The sequence below is a fragment of the Lepidochelys kempii genome, chromosome 6 (genome assembly GCF_965140265.1).
Source record: "Lepidochelys kempii isolate rLepKem1 chromosome 6, rLepKem1.hap2, whole genome shotgun sequence".
Lineage (NCBI taxonomy): Eukaryota > Metazoa > Chordata > Testudines > Cheloniidae > Lepidochelys > Lepidochelys kempii.
The window spans coordinates 12,784,137-12,806,402 of record NC_133261.1 but is presented as its reverse complement, the minus strand read 5'-3'; the positions used below and the strand labels follow the sequence as shown (position 1 = coordinate 12,806,402).

General features: G+C 54.6%; 1 protein-coding gene across 1 annotated transcript in view; it reads right to left on the bottom strand.

Moving 5' to 3' along the window:
- Positions 1-1,715: 1,715 nt before the first annotated feature.
- FNTB (farnesyltransferase, CAAX box, subunit beta) overlaps positions 1,716-22,266 on the bottom strand; it is a 32,724-nt gene continuing 12,173 nt past the window's right edge. The window contains exons 4-12 of the mRNA XM_073346706.1: positions 21,478-21,569; positions 9,192-9,338; positions 8,443-8,526; positions 7,243-7,329; positions 6,861-6,990; positions 6,156-6,288; positions 3,578-3,689; positions 3,238-3,352; positions 1,716-2,541 (exon numbers count right to left, since the gene is read on the bottom strand). Coding sequence (XP_073202807.1) covers positions 2,416-2,541; positions 3,238-3,352; positions 3,578-3,689; positions 6,156-6,288; positions 6,861-6,990; positions 7,243-7,329; positions 8,443-8,526; positions 9,192-9,338; positions 21,478-21,569 — 1,026 coding nt within the window. The 3' untranslated portion in view covers positions 1,716-2,415. The remainder of the gene's footprint in view (positions 2,542-3,237; positions 3,353-3,577; positions 3,690-6,155; positions 6,289-6,860; positions 6,991-7,242; positions 7,330-8,442; positions 8,527-9,191; positions 9,339-21,477; positions 21,570-22,266) is intronic.

Sequence of the window (22,266 nt, the reverse complement as noted above, 5' to 3'; positions counted from 1 at the left end):
GGCAGACTGAGCCGGCCCTTCCACCTCAGGCCCTTCCCTTTCCCGGCGGGACCCTCCACCAGCACAAGGGGCCCCTCCGCCCACAGTCACCGCTCCTGCCCCACGCTGGGCAAGGAGGCAGCCCCATCCCTCACCCACAGCGAGGCTACAGTCAGGGCAACAGCAGGGGAGGAGGGGCACGCAGCACCCCTTGGCACCCACCACGGGGGAGGGGAGGGAGATTCCTGGACCTGAGAGGGGCCCTAGGAGCACATGCAGTGACAGTGGTGGGGGTGAGCGTGCTGCTGGGGGGTGCTGGAAAAGTGGGGCTCCTCCCCCAGAGCTCACTGCTGCTGGCAGGGAAAGGGCTGGGGGAGTCCTCCTCTCTGGCCCTGGTCCCAGAGCAGCCTGCCTGCACCCCAAACTCACCCCCAGCCTTGCCCCACCCCAGAGCCCACACCCCCAGCCAGAGCTTTCACCCCACCACTGCACCCTCAACTCTCTACCTGAGCCCTGAGCCCCTCCAGCACCCCAAATACCTTATTCCCAGTCCCAGCCAGAGCCCTGAGCCTCCCCAACACCACAAACCCTTCATTTCCAGCCCCAGCCAGAGCCTTCATCCCCCTGAACTCCAACCCTCTACCATGGCCCTGAGACCCTACCACACCCCAAACACCTTATCTCCAGTCCCAGCCAGCGCCCTCATCCCCCCCACACCCCAACCCTCTGCCCCAGCCCCAGCTCTCACCCTAAGCCCTTCCCACACCCCAAACCCCTCATTCCCAGCCCCAGACAAAGCCCTTAGCCCCTACACCCCTACTCTTGTCCTGAGCCCCTCCCATCCCCCTCAGCCCTGCACCCCCTCCCATCCCCAAACTCCCTCCCAAAGCCTGCACCCCAATCTCCTGCCCCAGCCTAGGGCCTGCACCCCAGACCTCCTCCCCCACCCAAACTCCCTCCCAGAGCCGTGGGGGGGTGGAGTTTGGCAGGGGTGGATTCTGGGCACCACCAAAATTTCTACAAACCTGCCACCCCTGGGGTGTCTATGGGTGTTAGATGCTGCAATACCACTGCGGCGCTGGGTCCAGGGACAGAACCTAGCCCTTCTCCTTGGCTAGGGGCACTAACCTACCCCCCCACCTCGCTTCCTGGAAGCCATCTGCTGCTTCATGCAGAGGCAGTCGGCCTCTGCTATGGCTGAACTGCTGCTCTTCTAAACAAGGAACCCTGGCCCTTGCCCCAGGAGCTCATCAGAGCCCCTGTTCAGCACCACTGCCCTGCCCTGCCGCGACACGCAGCCCGCTGCTGTGCTCATGGGAAGCATGGCAGCGTGGCCCCTGTGGCTGCAGGGCTCCATCTTGCGCTGAAGACCTGAGCTACTGGGCCCGAGAGCTAAAGCCACACAGACTTGAGTGCCCAGTGCCCCCTTGGGCATGAGACCCCCCACCCCTACCACTTCCCCTTCACCCTACAGCCAATGCTAGGCCCTCAGCACCTATCCTTCTGCCCACAGCTGGGTGCCAAGCTGCCTCAATCCTGGTGCCACCAACCTGCTCTGTCCCTGAGCCCCAGGGATGCCCCATCTTAGGTGTTGCCCCATCATGCTGGTCCACCCCTAGCCTGCAGCAGTGCCAGGATTTGGCCCCTCTCGCCACAGAGCCAGGATGCCGTGGACAGGCCAGCTGAGCCATGGGTTGGCTTGGTGCACCCTTCCCCAGAGACGACAAGGCAGCAAGAAAAGGTTTAATAACCATGTTGGCAGAATCACCCCGCAAGACCTGGGGAGGGAGGCTCATCTGCAGGGGAAAGGGGCTGCTGCCCATTTCAGTCCTGTCCCCTTACTAGCCTCCCGCTGGGTTTCCTGTTCCATGCAGGGCACCCAGCAGCAGGGATTCAGCTGCCCAGAGAATTGCAGAGCAACCACCTCTGATCTGCCCCTCGTCCCAGTGCCAAATCAAGGTTCAGCCCATATCATGCAAGCAGGCCCTGTGGCACCAGCCTCCCTCTCTTCCCCCGGTGTTCATTGTGAACAGGCCCCATGCCTGCTCCCAGGTAGTGCCATGGGGCAGGGCTGGGCCTGCATGGGCCAAGCTGGAGGGCAGCAGCTCAGGCTGATTTAGTATGGTGCTAAGGAAACCCCCAGGGGCTCAGTTCTGGTTTATTGAGGCTAAAATGTTCACAGCCCGTTATTTCAGAACAGCATTGCTCCTGGCAGGAAGGTTAGTGGGGCCCGGGGCCCTCGTGTGCCTACAGCGGGGGGCCTGGCGCGGCTATTTTTGGTCTGGCTACTGCCTTGAGCTCGCACCGGCCGGAGGGGGAAGCACCCTGTCCGCCCCGCTCTCAAACCCCAAGGTTCGCCCCAGGGGGTTGGTTCCGCGCTGCGCTCCGACTGCGGGCAGAGCACGTCTGTACAGCATCTGCGAAGAGCTGCCCCGTCTAGTCTCCGGCGGGTGCTGTCATCTCCTCTGCCGCCAGCATGCCGGGGACGGGCTGCCGCAGGAAGTGCATGACGGCCTGCACCACTCTGTCGGGGGAGATGTTGTACACGGGGTGTGTCGGTTGCTGCGAGGGGAAACACACCCGAGTTAACAATGGCGACGGGGGGCCGGGCCAGGCGAGCAGCTCACGTGGCCTGGGCACAAAGGGCACCCAGGCGGGGGAGGAAGCGTGGGGCAGAAGCACCGGGGATGCTGTTTTGCATCCCACGTCCTCGGCATTATTCTGGGGCAGGTCTCCGGCCTGCGTTATCCTGGAGATCAGATGAGACTATCACAACGGGCCCTTCGTGGAATCTATGAAACAATTTTGTACCAGCTGCGGCCCTTTAAGAAGAGGAGGAGGAGGAAGGTTGTCTCTGCGGCCCACAGAGGCCATGGGAATCAGCCTGGCTGCGAGCCAGAGTCAGGGCTGGGGGTGCCTGGGAAAAGGTGGGGGCCGTGAGTGCTGGTGGCTCCCGCTGACCCAGCCTCCATCAGCAGGCCCCTCCTAAGGAGTCAGGCATCCCATCCTCCTGCGCTCAGATGCCTGGTGCTGAGGTGCCAGACCCCAGCGCAAGGGCTGGAATCCGCGCCCCCATGTGGGCCATGAACGCAGAGTGCGCCTTGCGAGGTGTGATGCTGGGGAACGCCAGGCCAGCCCCAGACACCCAACGCTTCAGGGGCCATCTCAGGCCGGTGGCCCAGGCGCTCCCTCAGGGACAGCACTCGCAGCACGAGGGCCATTTGCAGGGCGGGAGGCAGGCTGAGCGGATCCCCTTACCAGGCGATTCTCAGGGACTCCCAGCACCACCTCGTGGAGCAGGTCTCCGCTGCCGAAGTGCTGGGCTATCGACAGCCCGCTCAGGCAGTAGCAGGTGTGGTAAAAATCCCGTGACCTGCAGTCAAGCAGGGACATGTTTGGTCAGACGCCCCCCCACATGGCCCAAAGCAGCCCCCAGCACCACCCCTGCAAGCCCCAATGAGCTGCTCGATGCTGCAGCCTTCTCTTAACCCCTTCAGTGCTGTCCTGGGCCACACTGGCTCTTGGGGATGCACCGGCCACGGAGCTCCAGGCAGCCGACATGCTCAGCAGGTGCCGGGACCTCCTCACGGGTACTCACTTGCCTGGCTTGTCCAGCAGCCCCCCAGCAGGGCACTGGCAGCATAGGAGGATGTACTCTTGCAGCGCCTGCTGGTCGAACATCCAGTGCGTCATGCTGAGGGCAGGGTCGCCTGGGGAGGGAGCACAGGCCGCGGGGGGCAGTTAGGGAAAGCTGAGGGACAGTCCCCCATTTCTAGCGCCGGACAAGGCCACGGCACTGCCCCCGGCCTGCAGACACTGTCCAACTCCCCCACCTTTGAGAGCCAGCGTAGCACCCCCCCCCCATGCCGGACAGGACGGGGTGCGGCCACGGGACAAGGAGAGTGAGACTGTCCCAGTCCCAGAGTGGGGGAACCATTGTACCCGTGCCAGGGCTGGCCAGAGTGACCGTCAGTGGCCTCTCTCACACAGGAAAATACGTTTGCTTTGCGGGCTAGCAGGGTCTTACACAGGGATCTCATGAAGCTGGCCCTGCCCCCAGATCCCCCTGCACTATGAGGTCACAGCTAACAGAGTCCCGGGTGCCCAGGGGGAGGCCCTCCAAGCACAGGGAGCCAGGAGGAGGCCTGGCTGTGGGGACCACGGGAGGCACCACCGCCAGGGGAACGGTTTGGGGGGCTTCAAGAATAATGGCTGCTCCAAATCATGCCCCTCCTGCTGGCAGGCAATGAGGAGCAAAGAGTCACGGGGAGCTGGGCACCTAACTCCCATAGGAGCTTCTGAACCGTTCCCCCTACATGCCCACCCGGAGTGACCTCGCACTCCTTTCCGCGTCAACACTAAGCCTCCCTCCTGGCCCTGCCAGGTGGCATAACCCAGAACCCGCCTCACTCTCCCCTCGCACCGCTGCCATGCTTGCAGGCCTTGCTGAGCCTGCTGCCCCTCTCTGACAACACCCCAATGATCCTGCCGAGGGGGCGGGGGAAGGGGCACAGAGATGTTAAAGATCTCGCCCAGTGTCACCCAGGAAGACAGTGGCGGAGGCAAGGCTGTGGCCCAGGATCCCCGCTCCCCAGCCCCGACCAGCATGCCACAGCTGCGCAGAAATATTTGTAAATAAGAGAACGTAGCCCAGGCCGACGCCAGGAACAACCAGCACTTCCTTCGTATTGCCAGTCATCGGCATGTTTGATTAGCACACTCCCATGTTTTATGCCAAGGTCATTCATGAAAACGTTATATGAGACTGGGCCCAAGACTGACCCCTGAGGAACTGTACTGGTAACCTCCCTCCAGCCTGACAGTTCACCTTTCAGTGTGACCCACTGTAATCTCCCCTTTAACCAGCTCCTTACTCACCTTTCAGTTCTTGTATTAATCCCCAGCTTCTCCAAATTAAATAATAATTGTCCATGCAGGACTGTATCAAATGCCTGACTGAAACCAGGTAGATTAGACCCATGGCATTTCCTTTGTCTAAAAACCAGTTCTCTTCTCAAAGAAAGGTCACATTGGTCTGGTATGATCTGCCCTTTGTAAAACCATGTCATATTTTATCCCAATTACCGTTCACCTCTATGTCCTTAACTACTTTCTCCTTCAAAATTTGTGTTTAAGACCTTGCACACAACGGAGGTTAAACTAACAGGCCTGTAGTTTCCCAGATCACATTTTTTTCTGTTCTTAAATCTAGGTACTATATTAGCAATTCTCCAGTCACAGGATATGACCCCCAAGCGTACAGATCCATTAAAAATCCTTGCTATTTGGCTTGCAAGTTCATAGGCCAGTTCTTTTAATATTCTTAGATGGCAATTATCCAGACCCCCTGATTTAGTCACATTAAACGGTTTGAGTTTGACTTCCACTTTGGATGTGGTAATTTCTACTTCCATATCCTCATTTCCACTAGCAACCCTGCCACTACCCCATAGCTCTTCATTACCCTTATTAAAACCTGTGACAAAGTATTCATTTAAGTATCAGGCCATGCCTAGATTATCTTTAATCTCCAGCCCATCCTCAGTGTTTAGCAGTCCCACATCTTCTTTCCTTGTTTGCTTTATATGGCTGGAGAACCTTTTACTATCGGTTTTAATTTCCCTGGCAAGGTCCAGCTCTGCTTGGCTTTTGGCAGTTCTCTCTTTATCCCTACACTGTCTGACCACCCAGAGGCAGCTTTCCTTACTGATCCATCCCTTCTGCTTCCTTTTAATCACCTGTTTGAGATGCTTTGTTCATCCCAAACCTGAATAATTCTGAAATGCAGCTACAGCGCCTCACAGGAGCTGTAGTTTGGGTGCCCCATTCTCCTCTATCGGCCAGACACCCCTGGCTGGACTACATCTCCCAGGATGCCCCATGGTCTCCCCCTTGGAGAGGGGACGCAGTGCATCATGGGAGATGTAGTCCAATCAGGAAGCCCAGCTGATAGAGCAGAACAGAAGCATGAGTCCACCTGGACTACAAGTCCCATGTCCAAATCAAAATATTCCAGTTTAATCAAACACCCAATTGACAAAATTTCCAGGCAGCCTAATATACGATCCCTCTGCTACGGAGGCCACCTGGCCACTGATGCAGACGACATGGTAGCCTAACTGGCATGGTCATCTGTGCCTGGCTTCATTGCTGTAACACACAGGCCCCAAACTCACCCTTGGCATGCAGTGCTCGGTGGAGAAGGGGCAGCAAGCCCGCCTGCCAGAACGAGTAGCAGCCATCCACCAGCTTGTTACAGCGGCCCTGGAAACCGCCCTCAAAGCGCATCTGTCGGCTCGTGACCCAGTGCTGGAAGGGACAGACGGGGACACGTGTCAGGGCTTGGAAAGTCTCAGCTGCCACGGGATGACCGGCTTGGTGGCACCAGCACCTGGCTCCATTTCCCACCCTCTGACCCTGGATTTCATCTCCTCCCTCTTCACCAACAGGAGCAACGGTTAGCATCTTGCCAGCTCCCCGCTAGCCCCCCTGGGCACAGGAAACCGCTTTATTTCAGCGCTATAGAGAGGAGCCCTCAGCCTGAGCAAAGCAACTTCTGAAGGGCTAGCCCCTGGCAGCGCATTGGCCCGACAGGTTGGCATGCCAGCCGTCCGGCACACCGCGCTGGTGCCTGGGTGTTGGAATCTGTGCAAAGAGCGGGAACACTGCCCGCAAGACTGGTACTGACCACCCCAATGCCGCTCTGCAGCATCAGCATAGGGTCTCTAGCCCAGTGATGAGCATGGTGCCCCCCAGCCACACTGGCTGGAATGAAGCAGGGGGCGCCATAGGGTGGTGTCAGCAAACAGGGCCCTCCTTGGCTGCGTGGTTCCAGCCTCCCCAAGGGCAAGGAGAGCGCGCCCCCGGCAGAGTCCACTTACTAACAAACATTTCAGATTCAGTGAGTCCTCCTGCTTCAGAATGACCAGCGCTGCCAGGCCACAGAAAGTGTATCCTCCGTGGGCCTCCATGCCCGGGACTCCGCCAATGCCACCCTCCCAGTTCTGGCACCTAATTCAGAGAGGGGCGGGTAGGGAGAACATGGAAACAGCCACTGATGCTTCTCTTCCCTCAGCTCACCCCGGGCACCATGGCACCGTCCTCCTGCAATGCAAGCCCCTAGCATGGGGAGCAGCCCCGTGTGCAGCCTGCTGAGCCCATGGGATCTCGCACGGGCCTGCTCTAACAGAGGGGAGCCTCGTTTCTCCCCGGGGCAGAATCTGCAGCGCCGCACACAGCGGCAGCCCTCCGGGCTCTCCTCACCTTGCGATCCACGCGGCAGTCCCTGCAAAAAGCGTGGGCGTGATGATGTTGGTCAGCGAAGCCACTGAGGCGGCGCAGTACGCGCTCCTGCGATGGAAAGACGAACCGGAGAGTCAGCCCCCAGGGTTTGCCACGGACAGCCCCAGGGCTGGCAGCTACTGCACTGCCAACTCCAAGAGCGCCCAGCGCTCCCCCGGCGCTCCCTGCTCCACTGCGTTTGGCTTCTAGCAGCATAAATACAAGATCCGCTACGGTGCAAGTCCCTTTATCCCCAGGAGAGATTCACTCAGTGTGCCACCGCAGCAGCACCTTGCAAGGTTATCAGAATAACCCCTAGCTTTTACCTAGCACTTTCCAGCTGTACATCTCAAAGCACTTTACCAGGCAGGTCAGTATCCTGCAGATGGGGAAACTGAGGCACAAGGCCGGGAAGTGACTTGCCCAAGGTGGCCCAGCAGGCCAGTAGCAGGGCTGGGAATAGAATCCAGTTCTCCTGAGCCCCGGTCCAGTGCTCTGTCCACTAGGCGACGCTGCCTCCCAGACAGACCCCTGATCTGCAGAGTGAGAGCAAGCCAGGAGACAGCTCCTCAGCAAGGGCCTCAGGTGCTGCTCCAGGTAAGCGACGCTAAAGGCCTACAGCAAAATTCAGAAGACGTCCCACACTGGACACCTCCCAGACAGAAACCCTGGATCACCTCGTCAGCTGTGGTTTGCTTGTTGGTGAAATGAAGGGCTTGCCTACATGGGGAAATTGACCATCTATTTCTACTGCTCTGGTTACACCCAGCGTGGCCGACTCCAGGAGAAGAGGGCCTTTTTCCGGCTCAGCTTCTATGGGAGGTGCACCATTAGCACTACCCGGGCATGGTCCCAGCAGGAAGTTGCCACCCACAGACAAGTCCCAAGACTGATATAACCATGCACTGCCTTTCCCTACGTCCCCATACTGTCCGTAGCTGCAGGGCTGCCTGGCAGACAAGGATTTCAACTTGGGACACTGCCAGGCAGATGACACCAGCTATTCCACACCTCCATCACCTGGAGTCTTTAAACCAGGATGGGACGATTTCCCAACAGCTCCGCTCCAGCTCAGCCACAAGCTATCGGGCTGGGGGGGAAATCTGTGGGGTGGGCGATGCAGGAGGTCGGTCTCTCCTGGCCTTGGAATTTCTGACCGGTGCTGTGACTGATCCCACCCACCTGACGTCCACTTCACCTCCCACGTGCATGATGAAGGAGCCGTCAGGCTGTTTCAGCGAGTATAGATACTCCAAGAGCTTCTCCCTGAAAAGCAGCAAGGGCATTGTTAGGGGTTCACGCCACCCAACACAGGAGCTGGCCAGGCCAGGGGCCCACTAGCAGGTGGACGTTGCCATTGCAGGGTCAGCTCCAGCCAGCCCCGTTAGCGTCTCACTTTCACAGGCACCACGATGGTTCACAATTTCTTTTTAAAGTAAGTCACACCACCCAGCCAATCAAACTGCCACATCCCCACCCACGCAGGGGAACCAACCAACAGGGGCAGCGGGAGGGGCCTGCTTTCAGCGAGGGTTGAGTAGAGATCTGGGCCTGGCCTGGGTGTTTGGGGGTGGATGGCTTTATACGAGGCCGCTCCTTACCTCCTGGACACCCAGGGCCCAAATCCTCTGAGGTGCTGGACAGCCGACAACCCCCAATAACGCCCATGGGAGCCCAGCACGTGAGCACCTTGTGTAGCAGAGATCTCAAAGCCCTTGTGGCAAAGACCTCAGCTGGCGTTTCTCCTGTGTACACCCACGGGCCGTACACTGGAAGCGACAGATGTCTGCTCTGCTGACACCTGCGAGAGCTGTACCAAGCCATGAGAGCAGGCGGGGCTCCAGCCCACTGGGAAGAAGGGCTGTGATTTGGGTCACCTCCCTCCCGCCTCCCATAGCGGGGCGGGAATCCTGCACCAGGGCCATTTTCACCTGTTGACGACGTTGAAGGCCTCTTCGGTACCGATGATGCAGAGGGCACTGACAGCGGCATACGTGGGAGCAAGATGGGGGTGCTGGCCCGGCCCTCCTCCGAATCCACCACTGGGGCTCTGGCACTGGCTTAGGAACTGGCAGACACTGGAGGGAGAGACAGGGTTGGTCAAAAAAATACCTGGGCACAGTTCACCCAATCCTGCACTTCAAATCCCCAGCACAGAACCCCGGCCTGTCTGCTGGCTGCGTGGTGCAGCGGCTAGCACGTGGGACTTGGGGGGGATTCACAGATCGCCAGGCCCAGGCCCACCAGTCAGGCCGCTGGTTTTGCTCTGGCGGCGCAATTGGCTAGCACACGGCACTACCGAAGGAGTACTTGGCTTGAGCTGGGTTGCCAAGGTTGTGAGCTGAAGCCTAACCTGGAGCACTATGAATGTAAGAAAGGGGTGCCCAGATAGACAGCAAAATCTCAAAGGGTTATGAGAGAACCTAGCAGGGTCCAGAAGAACTGAGGGTAATTAACCATTGGAACAATTTACCAAGCGCTGTGGTGGATGTTTAATTCAAGATTGGATGGTTTTCTACAAGTTCTGCTCTAGGAATTGTTCTGGGGCAGGTCTCTGGCCTAGGTTAAACGGGAGGTCAGCCAAGATGCTCACAGGGGTCCCTGCTGGCCTGGGAATCTCTGAAGGGAAAGGGTGGCTGGGCAGGTCATTTACAAAGAAAACGGAAGCAGCGCCCATCTTAAGGCGCTGGGGGAGCAGGGCACTGGAGATGGAGGGGCCTCCCGGGTAGCCTGTGACCCAACGCAGCTCAGCGTGGCATCCCGAGGGCAGAGGTCTGTCCCACGCAGGTTACAGCCTGCAGCGCAGTTCAGGCCTAGTGCAATCGATCCTTTGGAGCCTGCACTATCTGCAGGCCGCACCTGCTGTAGCAGATCTCCGGGATCGGTGCTAGCCCCCAGCTTTTAAACAGTCCCTTGGAGAAGCTCTTCAGCACGCCAGCCCCGCAAGGGTCCCACTCTCCCGCCTGCGCCAGCCACGCGGCCTCACCGCCTCCAAGATGGAGCCTCTGGGCTCCAGCCCTCCTCCTCTACCCTGTGAGCTCTGCCCAGCGCGTCCCACTGAGCCAGACCCCTGGAGAGACCTGGCTTCTCTTTGGGGGCTCAAGCCCCCCAGCCTATGTTTGCAGTGACACATGGCAGCCTTTTCAGAACGGAGTTTATTAGTCATCTGGAACACAGCAGGTTAGCAGAGAAAAATAAAGGTTAAGACAGGGTCCGTTCTGGGCCACTCAGGTGCCTTTATTTGCCACACAGCAAAGCTGCACAGAGTTGATCAGACTCAAGTGTGGGGGCGGGTCCACACAGCAAACCTCTTCCGTTATATACATTTGCACATCTCATTGCATTGCCTCTACATTGCATCACACCTTGCAGGACTGGCTTGGTCTCGTGCTCTGACCGCACACAGCTTCCTCCTTACCTCATCTTACGTTCCCCACTCCTCTCGTCCATCGCTAGCCTGTCCCGGGCGTTCCCTCCCATCATTGTAGGTCGCACAGACGCTGTCTCTCTTAACTCCCTGACCCATTTGCTCTTGTCATGAGGACATTCTTTTTTCAGCCTGCTGATCTATCCTGCCTCCCAAGAAATGGGGTCTCCTCTATGTCCATGCCAGGTCTACCCGCTCTTTATCCACAGATCTCAACGTGCCCGGCAAAGCAGGGCGATAACCTTATCCCCATTTCATGGATAGGGAAATTGAGGCACAGAGCATGGGAGTGACTTGATTTCCCCCAAACAAGGAGCAGAGGCGATGACTAATGGTCACCTGATAACACCCGGGAGGCAGGTGCTGAGCCCCAGCAGCTCCACTGGGTTTTGATGGAGTTTGCTGGGGCCCAGCACCTTGGGGCGTCTTTCTGCTCTCTGTGCCACACACAGACAGAAAAATAGACCAAGAAACGGCATCTGCGGGGCACCTCCTGAAGAGCCGCAGCCTCCGTCCCCCGCTTTCGCTGCTGTCGCAGTCTCTTTCAACGTGCCACACACTGTTTAACCTGCCAAGTGCGGCCAGCATCTTGACAGCCACTCAGGCTTTCACACCAGCCCAGTCTCCCCAGTCACTTGCTTCAGGCCCTCCCTCCTGCCAATGCTGGGGATGGAGCGCCACCAAGTGGTCAGAACGGGCACCTCTCAGAACACAATCACCCCAACCTGCTTAAGGGCGTCGTTTTGGTCATTGCTATGCTGCTGGACAGGAAGCCATGGGCAGAGACACGGTTTAGTGGCTGTCTGTCCGCGTCCACCTGGTAAGAGCATCGCTACTGAAGTGCAGCTGTGATGGGCTACATAAAACCACCTCTCTGATGGCCCAGGTACACTCGCTCTGGGTCTGTCTTCACTGCAGTCAGCCCAAGCTCTTGCCCAGTCCCCTCCTCGCTTACCCCAGAGTAGCGGGGTTTTCAGCCGAGGCTAGCTGGCCCAGCTGAGGGTGTGGGCTAAAGTCTGGGTGTAGCATTCGCTCAGGCTGGTAACCAGACCAGTATGCAGTGAGGACACAGGCTAACCCTCTTAAACGCTGCCAGTCCGCCAGCGCCTGCCCGCAGGTCCGTCCCCCCCCCTCCAGGAGAGGGAAGCTTTCCCACAATGCACTGGGAAAGAACCAGAGCAGCTCAGCTTGCTGCGGCACATACGCCCTGGGAATCGCTAGCACCCCCCGGGGCAGCGCAGCAGCGAGGAGGCAGGCAAAGGGCTGCTCACACCCGGCCCGGGCGAACCCAGCTGCTGATCACTGGAGTTAACCCCGTGGCGCAGATAAACCTTGCCGTCTCACCCGCTGACACTGATCCCTTTTGACCGCTCTTCGCCTGCACAGCTGGAAGGGCCCACCCAGCGAGCCGCTATCTAGCGTGCCTGACGCATGGAGACAGCGCTCAGCTAGGACTGACCGTAGCCCCCGAACCGCCAGCACAAAGGGCCTCCGAGGGGGCTGGATTCTCAGATCTCAGGCGGAGAAAAAATCATCCCTCTGGTCAACCAACTGAGCAGCACTTGCCACGGGACTCACTGGAAGAGACGTGGAGAGAGATCCTGCTGATCCCTGGAATGCAACGGTGGCGACCTTGAAATGACTTTGAACAAAGCATCCGTTCCAACCCACCGGGCCTTGCTGCTCTTCCAGAGCCCACAGCAACAGCACTTTTACGTACATGAGAAATGTCTGGGATCAGCCACCGGTTTCACCTCTTTCTGTAAATCCTGAAGCCTCTTGAGGTGACAGAGTAATGACACCGAGAATACAACAAACCCGGGCATGCAGAGAGGAACTCAGGGCTGACTGCACCCCTGAATTTGAGCTAGCTACATTTGAAATGCAGGATAGATGCTTTTTCCACTAGTTGAGCAGCCCAGTTAACAGGCCAAGTAATTGTCATGGACCAGAATGTAGGCAAGCAGACATACAGGTCAGAGCCAGGAACCGGAGTCAGGTGTCGGAGGGGGAAGACAGAGCCAGGAGTCAAGCCAAGGGTGGGGCATAGGAGCAGGGAGTTGGAACAAGGCAGGAGGGCAGAGAATCAGGGACACGGCCCGAAGGCAGGGCTCAGGCGAGAGGGCAGGGTCTGATGTAGCAGCCAGCAATTCACCTAGTTACTGGGCCAACTTCCAGTACCTCCTTCTGGCTTAAATAGCAGATTTGAGCCCATCGGAGAGACTGGATATCTCCTCTAATCAGGAGCTTCAAGGGTGGCACCTCTAGTGAGCTAGGGTCCACCAGCCCACACTTCCTGCCGGACCCAGTGAGTCTGAGCCCTGTCTGAGGGCCTGGGTTTGAGACCCATGCTTCCCCACAGCAACATGAAAGGGGGAATTTTTAGTTACTGGAGGGAGCATTTACTGTTGTACCCCATTTAAGGAAACAAAAAACTTGAAGGGGAGATAGAAAAGTCGGAGGATTTTGGCTTTGGTGTATGAAGCCTCTTCCCCTAAAGTGTGCATCCGATGAAGTGAGCTGTAGCTCACGAAAGCTTATGCTCAAATAAATTTGTTAGTCTCTAAGGTGCCACAAGTCCTCCTGTTCTTTTTGCGGATACAGACCAACATGGCTGCTACTCTGAAACCTGGCAAAATCTAATGTTAATCAGCCTTCGCTTGCTGCTCGAGCAGCAGAATTCCCTCCATTTGGGCTCTGTCGCTCCATACTGATTTGTTTTATCTGGCATTAGCTTCATCAAGCCAGACCCAAACAACACACAAAGAAGAGAGATTTCCAGGGCTTGGTACGGCCAGGGTTGGAACTCAGCTTCTCCATCTAGGTCAGTTCGGTGTAGGTAGAAAATAGAGTGGTGCTCACCTAGAGCCGCTCCTTGATTCCAACCGCCCTAAACATTACCTGGAAATGCAATTCCATCCTGCATAGGGATTCAGGAGGGTTACATCAGAGGGGTTTGCTTTGTTCTGTACCTGTGACCCTCTCTGAATACAGTACTGCATGGTATATACACCTTTGCATTCAACCAACCTGTATCTGCCTTTGCTCTGGCTGGATTTAGCAGGCTGGTCAGGTCCTGCGAGGGGGACATTTCAGAAGAGGCCTGGCAGGAAAGTGCCGCTCTGCTCAACTCACAGGGAAAAAGGCAGGTTGAATTTCTAGCCCCACTGTCACTCAGGGAACATGCAGACGTTGAGCTGTCTCCACTACCTCTCTGCACAGCTCAGCTAAGTGTGGATAGTTTCTTCTAGCCCCGTGTTCGTAAGTGTCCCTTTAATTGCGGCTTCTGGAAGGTGGTGTTTAAAGAGCGATTTGCCGGACCGTGCTGATGGTTCGCCTCCTGGGCCTTAATTCTAGCTAGAGCCTGGATCTGTGTGTTTGGGGAGTCCCACACTCATCATGGCAGCTCAGTCCTGTTCGCTGACACCATCAGCCTGGTGAGACGACAGAGATCTTCAGCAGCCACCACCGTTACCTGCCTGGTGGCTTCTCATTGCATTTCCCTCCCCTGCTTTGTTCCTTCGCCCCCAGTCACTATGGGGTTGACGCATGTTCCCTGCTAAGTGCCACTGTGGGCTGTGTCTCTTCGCAGCAGGGAAGCTGGGATTGGGGTCTGTTTGTCAAAAGCAACGGCTCTGAGTGCCGATCACTTGTTTTGGATGGATTGATGGCTCCAGGTTCTCGCCCAATCCTAACCCCCAAACATGACTCACATAGATCTCCCCAGGTGCGTGGATTCAACGGCAGAACCTCCCGAGGGACAATCCAACACTGACACTGCAACCCCTCCTGCAGCTAGATGGGTTTCCAAAACGAAATAAGTGTGCACGCCCAGGCAGATTTTAGAGGGGATAAAAATTAATCCAGTCCGACGTATATTGAAGGGGACAGTCTGATTAGATGAAACAATAAAACTTCCTCTTTCCATGTCCCTGCCCCTACAACTCACACAACAGCTTTTCCAGTGGAGAGAGCACTGGACTGGGACTCAGGAGAACTGGGTTCTGTAACCCAGCTCTGCCATTGGCCTGCTGGGTGACCTTGGACAAGTCACTTCCTGCCTTGTGCCTCAGTTTCCCCGTTTGTAAAATGTGGATAGTGATATTGGCCTTCTTTGTGAAGCACATGGAGATCTGTGGCTAGAAAGTGCGATAGACGACTGTGGGGTTCTCATTGTTATCACAGCATGAAGGGAATTCCAATCCGGGTTTCTGAGCTGTTCTCTCTCACACCTGCATCTTCCCGAGGAAAGGTGGTGTGTTCTCAGCTCCTGGGAAATCCTAGTGCAGACAAGCCCAGTCTGGAGTCTTCCCGTGATTAAGCAGGGTAGGGGGGGAACCCTGGGCTCCCCCTGGCCTTTACCCTGACCTGCTAACACGTGTGAAATCTCCACAGTGCCTCATCCGCGCCAGGACTTCACCTGGTGCAGTTCAGCCGTATTAGCCCGGCCGAGCTAAGGACGCAGCTTCCTGCCAGCAAAGATGAGAGCTGAGATTCCAACACCACGGTAGGTGCTATCCCCCACCCCCACCCCAAGAGCAGGAACAATGTGGGTGGGAGCAGAGCAACAGCGCTCGCTGGTGTTCTCCCCCAACCCAGACACCTGTAGATCCCAAAGAGCCCCAAGGGCCAGCTGGGGTGAATGGGGAGGGGTGCTAGGGTCTGAGAAGAGCGATCACCAGAGCAATCCCAGCATGCTGTTAAAAGAGGCAGGGGCAGGGATCAAGCGAGTGCTAAACTAGATACTAACCACTGACTCACAACATCAAGAGTATCTGGCAGCTCAATAACAACCAAGCAAAGCAGCTGGGACACACCTGGCAACAGGTCACGGGGGGGCCAAGTCCCTTCTAGCTCCCTGTCCACAGAGTCTCTGCAGTTAAAAGGGACATGGTCCGCCTGACACCTAGGTGATTTCAACATGCGCTCCACATGCCTGGAGTGCTCTCACAGCATCAGGAGGGTTCAGATCTTTACAAACATCTGTGCCCCATAACGGGTGATGGCAGGGGGGGGGGGGAAAGAGGTGGAGGTGGGGAGAAACAGCACATCTGTACACACACTGCTGGCAAATACATCAAGCGCTCAATTTGAAAAATAAATGTGAGAAAAGTGCTTTTCCCCTCTGATCCCTTCTCTCGCTGCTGGTAACGTTCAGGGTCCTTGTTACATGGCAGGAAAAAGCCTTCAGTCAGAAGGATGATTATCCCCTTTAAACTACCAAATGTTTTCTCCTGTCCAAAGCAAAGGAAAAGGCGCTGAGGTGATAAGAACTGCAATGGGGTATTATTACTACTAGGGCTGTCAAGCAATTAAAAAAAAATGTATCGTGATTAATCACGCAATTAAAAAAATTAACTGTGATTAATCGCTCTGTTAAACAATAGAATACCATTTATTTAAATATTTTTGGATGTTTTCTACATTGTCAAATATATTGATTTCAATTACAACACAGAATACAAAGCGTATAGTGCTCACTTTATATTTATTTATTACAAATATTTGCAATAGTATTTTTCAATTCACCTAAGTACAGTAGTGGGATCTCTTTATCATGAAAGTGCAACTTACAAATGTAGAATTACGTACAAGAAATCTGCATTCAAAAATAAAACAATGTAAAACTTTAAAGGCTACAAGTCCAATGAGTCCTACTTCAGCCAATCACTAAGGCAAACAAGTTTGTTTACATTGGCAGGAGATAATGCTAACTGCTTCTTGTTTACAATGTCACCTGAAAGCGAGAACAGGCGTTCACCTGGCACTGTTGCAGCCGGTGTCGCAAGGTATTTACATGTCAGATGTGCTAAAGACTCATCTGTCCCTTCATGCTTCAACCACCATTCCAGAGGACATGGATCCATACGGATAATGGGTTCTGCTTGATAACGATCCAAAGCAAAGCAGACTGACATGTTCATTTTCATTATCTGAGTCAGATGCCACCAGCAGAAGGTTGATTTTCTTTTTTGGTGGTTTGGGTTCTGTAGTTTCCGCATCAGAGTGTCGCTCTTTTAAGAGTTCTGAAAGGATGCTCCACACCTCGTCCCGCTCAGATTTTGGAAGGCACTTCAGATTCTTAAAAAACCTTGGGTCAAGTGCTGTAGCTATCTTTAGAAATCTCACATCGGTACCTTCTTTGCGTTTTGTCAGATCTGAAGTGAAAGCGTTCTTAAAATGAACAACATATGGTGTGTCATCATCCGAGATTTCTAGAACATGAAATATATGGCAGAATGTGGGTAAAACAGAGCAGGGAACATCCAGTTCTCCCCCAAGGAGTTCAGTCACTAAGGGTATGTCTTCACTACCAATGTGAAAGCACTGTAAAGAGCTCTCCCAGCGCTGTAAAAAAACCACCCCTATGAGGGAAGTAGCTCCCAGTGCTGGTGCACTGTCTACACTGCCACTTTACAGCACACCCCTGAGTGAGAAAGTTTCAGTGCTGTAAATAAGGCCTAAGTAGATCAGTACTATAGATAAGGCCTAAGTAATTAAGGCATTTTTTTTTTTTAAACAAGCATCATCAGCATGGAAGCATGTCCTCTGGAATGGTGGCTGAAGCATGAAGGGGCATACAAATGTTTAGCAAATCTGGCACATAAATACCTTGCAATGCCGGCTACAAAAGTGCCATGCGAATGCCTGTTCTCACTTTCTGGTGTCATTGTAAATAAGAAGCAGACAGCTTTATCTCCTGTAAATGTAAACAAACTTATTTCTCTTCTCAATTGGCTAAACAAGAAGTAGGACTGAGTGGACTCTAGACTCTAAAGTTTTGCAGTTTTGTTTTTGAGTGCAGTTATGTAACAAAAAAAATCTATATTTGTAAATTGCACTTTCACGATAAAGAGATCGCACTACAGTACTTGTATGAGGTGAATTGAAAAATACTATTTTGTTTATCATTTTTACTGTGCAAATATTTGTAATAAAAAATAAGAATATAAAGTGAGCACCGTACATTTTGTATTCTGTGTTGTAATTGAAATCAATACATTTAAAAATGTAAAAAACATCCAAAATATAGTTAATAAATGTCAATTTGTATTCTACTGTTTAACAGTGTGATTAGAACGGCGATTAATTTTTTTAATCGCTTGACAGCCCTAGTAATAATAATATCCCATTGCAGTTCTTATCACCTCAGGGCCTTTCTTCTTTGCTTTGGACAGGAGAAAACATTTGTTAGTTTAAAGGGGTGGATCACTCTTCTGCCTGAAGCCTTTTTTCTGCCCTGTAATAAGGAAGATCAGAAGCAGTGAGAGAGATCAGAGGGGGAAAGCACTTTTCTCTCATTTATTTTTCAATTTGAGTGCTTGATGCATTTGCCAGCGATGTGTGTAAAGTTAATCGTGTGAGTTAGCTGCAATTAATCAACAGTGCTAATTATTATTAATAACCCCTAGCGCTTTCCATCAGTTCATCTCAAAGCGCTTTCCAACGTGAGTCAGTATCCTTGTCCCCACTTTACAGGTGGGGAACCTGAGGCACAGGAAGGGAAGTTATTTGCCCAAGGTCACCTAGCAGGCCAGTGGCAGATCTGGGAACAGAACCCAGGTCTCCTGAGTCCCCTACCCCCTACACAACACTGCCTTCCCTTTCCACACAGCTCCTCTTAATCAGCAGCGCCTGCCTGTAGCTCAGCCCAGGCACTGCCAAGTAGCTCAGCCCAGAAGCACCAGAGCAGCTCCCCTCCCGCCCGTGTGCTCCCGTCTCAGTCTCCGAGATGCACGGCAGCGTTGCCGGACCGGCAGCATTCCCTCCCCACCAGTGCATGCGGCCTCACTGAATCTGTGACCAACCTCCCCGTGCTGCACCTCAGCCAGCGCCTTCCTTTGCACAGCTCTCTGCCCACAAGAGAAGGGGGTGGCGTCCTGGAGGAGGTGACTGGCTCGAGTCCTTATCACCACCATCGACAACTGTCACAAGATGCCCCCTGCCGTGCAGGAAGGCAACAATGGGGGTTATTGTTGGAGTAGGATGAATGGCACAAAGTGCTTTTGTGCTGCAGAAGCAGCGTTATCCATGCAGGGGCGGGAAGGGGGAGAGCTGGCCAAGCACCCAGACAAAAGCACCTCCAGGGATTGCTCTCCAGCGTCGCTCCCAGGTGCGGGACGGGTGACGCTGAGCCAGAGCCGGGCCTGGACAATGCACCTGCACAACACACCTGGAAGCTTGTCAGGACAGCAAGCCACTACCTGTGGGACAGAGGGGTCCAGCAGAGAGTAGGGGTGGGAACTGAAATGGCGGTTAAACAGATACGCCATGGCTGCAGCTAACAGATTTATTTAGTTTCTAGAGACACCCAACAGGAAAACCAGGACTGCATCAGCGCAGCTGGGCAGGGGTAAACCGCTTCGAACAGCAGGTGCTAGCGAGCTAGCTGTCTGTACAGCTCTCCTCACTCCAGTGTCTCAGACAGAGCTGGCTGTCAAAGCAGCAGGGGAATTTGTAGTTTATCTGCATGAAGCAAGCACCTATCATCTCCCACATCTTGGTCTGAACCTTGCTCGGGCCAGGCTGATGTTACTGATGAGAAGCTGCACATGAGATGTTCTCAAAGGCCGAGGCAGAGATGCAATCGATAAGGGGCAGAGCGACCCGGCAGCCTGTCTGAACGCCCACTGAGGAGGATGGAGACGCAGAACCCGTCCCGCTTCTGTGAGCGGCACCTGATTAAGGAGTGGTGTTAGGTCACATGCAAGGGTGTGGAGGGCTCGGAAAGGCCTCCAATCACCGCAGCTCTTGCTGCGGGATGGTGCAGGGGGCACCCCAGGGTTACAACAGGGAGTCAGACTCAGCAATTCTGGGTGCAGCAAGCCCACCGTTAACCCTCTCAGTGCCTGGCTGCACAGCTCCCCTCTCTGCTCAAACACACTTAGAGACTGGAAAGCCCAGGGAGACCCAACTATAAACCCTAACTGGAGCACAGAGTAGATTCTGCCCCATATCCAGCTGCCTCTCTAGTAATCTACAGTGCTCCTCCTTTCAGTCCAGCATGCCCATTTCCTCTTTCATCTCCCTCTGGCCCTCTGCTTGGCCTTCTCCTTCCCCTCGGTTTCATCCATGATCTGTCTTTTTTCTCTCTCTCTTTCCCTGGGATTCCCCATTCTCGTGCTCTGTATCCCCCTGGTTCAAACTTGATCCAAATGACCAAACAGAGCAGAGCCTTCTGCGGCTGCTGAACCCAGAGCTGAGCCGTGCCATCCCCCTGCAGGGTGTGGGGCTCATTCCAGCATTGGCACCGTGAGACGCTGGGAGCTCTGCACCCTCTCCCTGCTTAACCCCCGTCAGCACCACTGCAATCAGACATAGCCCTTCCGTAACCATTTGGACTGGGGAGGTCCCTTCTTTTTCCAGTTCTTGGGCACTGTACATCACCTTCTCCACCTGCTTAGGAGGTTTGTGTGCCGTCCCCATGGCTGGCACAGTCTCCAGGAACACTGGGGTGTCTTTTCTCCATTTGCCACACACTTGCCTGCTCTTCCTCTGGAGGGGCCAGGGCCACTGGGTTCCCATACCTTCTGACAGTCCTGGGACACTGGAAACCTGGAAGCATCCTGCCCAAATTAACACTCATGAATTAAGCCACAAAACAGCCCTCTCTGTGGGTCAGAGCAGTGATTTCTATGGCAGACACAACCGCAGGTACAGAGACGTTACCGCCCTGATTGTCAGCAGGTGAAGGCCCCAGGTCCACATGCAGATGACAACTGCACAGCCGCATTGGGAACTGGAGCACTCCCACGGCATGCAGCCCCATTGGTGTGCGTGAAGCCCTGGCCTGCGTGGACAAGGCAAGCTTACGGGTCCAGAGAGGCCTCCCATCTTGGCTTACTGGAAAATCAGGCCCTACGGGACTTGAACATTGTCACGCAACGAATCAGTAGCAGATCACAAGAGACGTGCTTTAGCTTGGCTAGAAGTCTTGGGCTGACACGGAGCCGAATGGGGGAGTCAGTGCTCTCTGCCTAGCAACTCCGCGAAGGAGCGGGAGGTAACCCTCAGAGAGAGAAATACCAAGAGAGCTAAAGAGGGTGATTGGTTTATAAACCATGCTGGCTGCAGCTGACAGGCCAGTGACACCAGGGCCAGATCCACACCTATGAGTGCTACAGTTCTCTCCTACCCCGGCACAAAAAAGCGGCACTGTTCAATCCCCTGTTTGGCGAACGGTAACAGGAGGTAATGGGGACACCTTACGTAGTATTGGGATGAAACAGAATGGGCCACGTTCCTCCCAGGTGCGAGTCCAGCGCAGGCGGTGGAGTTACCCCAGGGATTAATTCATCCTGAAGTGCCAGAGCAACTTGGTTTCGTTTCCTCTTAAGTCGGAGCCAGTTGCTGCATCCGATTTCCAGTGGGGCAGCTCACGGACCTGTGTGAGGTCAGAGAGCGAGGGTAGGGGCCGCCCACTCCCCACACAGCTCACCTAGGCAGGAGGCAGGTTCTCCATTACCTGGAGCCTCTCAATCAAGACCCCATGTCTTTCTAACTGATACCATGTAGGCGATAAGTCGCTGGGCTTGGTGTAGGACCCAGTTGGTGAGATTCCCTGGCTGGTGCTAAGCAGAAGGTTTTACAATGGTTTAAAAGCCAACCTGAGGAGAAGGAAGGATTCCCGTTTTGCCCACTAGACCAGAGTACAGTACTTGTAAATATCATGGAGACCAAGAAGAGATCTCCAGGAGTTTATGTTCAAATATCCTGTCTTACGGACTGCAAACCTCCTGCTGCAATAGGCATCGTTACAGAGTACCAACCACACACCGAACAGGACTTACTCCGAAGCCACAGACTCTGGGATGGGCTCGTCTAGCAGCTCCAAACTGTGCAGGATCCAATAGCACAGCCAGGGGCGGCTGGCGTCCAGACACTACAGAAGGGGAAAGACGACAGCAGTCAGATCCTGGACTGGCACTGCCGACAATACGTTTGTTACGCGGCAGCAGGGAGATGGAGACAGGGCTACGCTGAGGACAAGCACAATGAAGCTGATTCACTTGTACGGCTCTGGGGTGAATTAGCGAGCAACTGAAATTATTCTAAGGAAGAGAAGTAGAAAAGTCACAATGCATGTCAAGGTAGATCAGAGGACTAGGAGGGCATGGAACTCATAACACCTGCAAAGCCATGAAAATTATAGAGACGCTCCACAAAGAATCTAGAAAGCAAGTAACTCTATAACAATAATAAAGGCTTTCATCCTGAAGGATCCCAGAGTGCTTTACAGACCATATACACAGCACAGAGATCACTCCACTCACTGCTGAAATGCAGCCACCTCTGGGGCATGCTGTTTCAGCCATTTAATGGCACACAGCATCAGCAGAGAAGCAAAGGAGGATGCCTAACTGAAATTAAACCAGTCACCTAGAAAACTGGGAAAATGCATCAAAGATAAGCATAAAACACCCCAGTGATAACCAATCAATGGTACTGGGCCTTTAAATGCAAGGACTGCAATGGAATGAGCACCAGAGCTCCAGTAGCTACAACATGGCCTGCAAAAGTGCCCCTGGACAAAACAGTAACCGCGAGTCCCCCGCAGCATGCTCTGTACTGGCAGACTG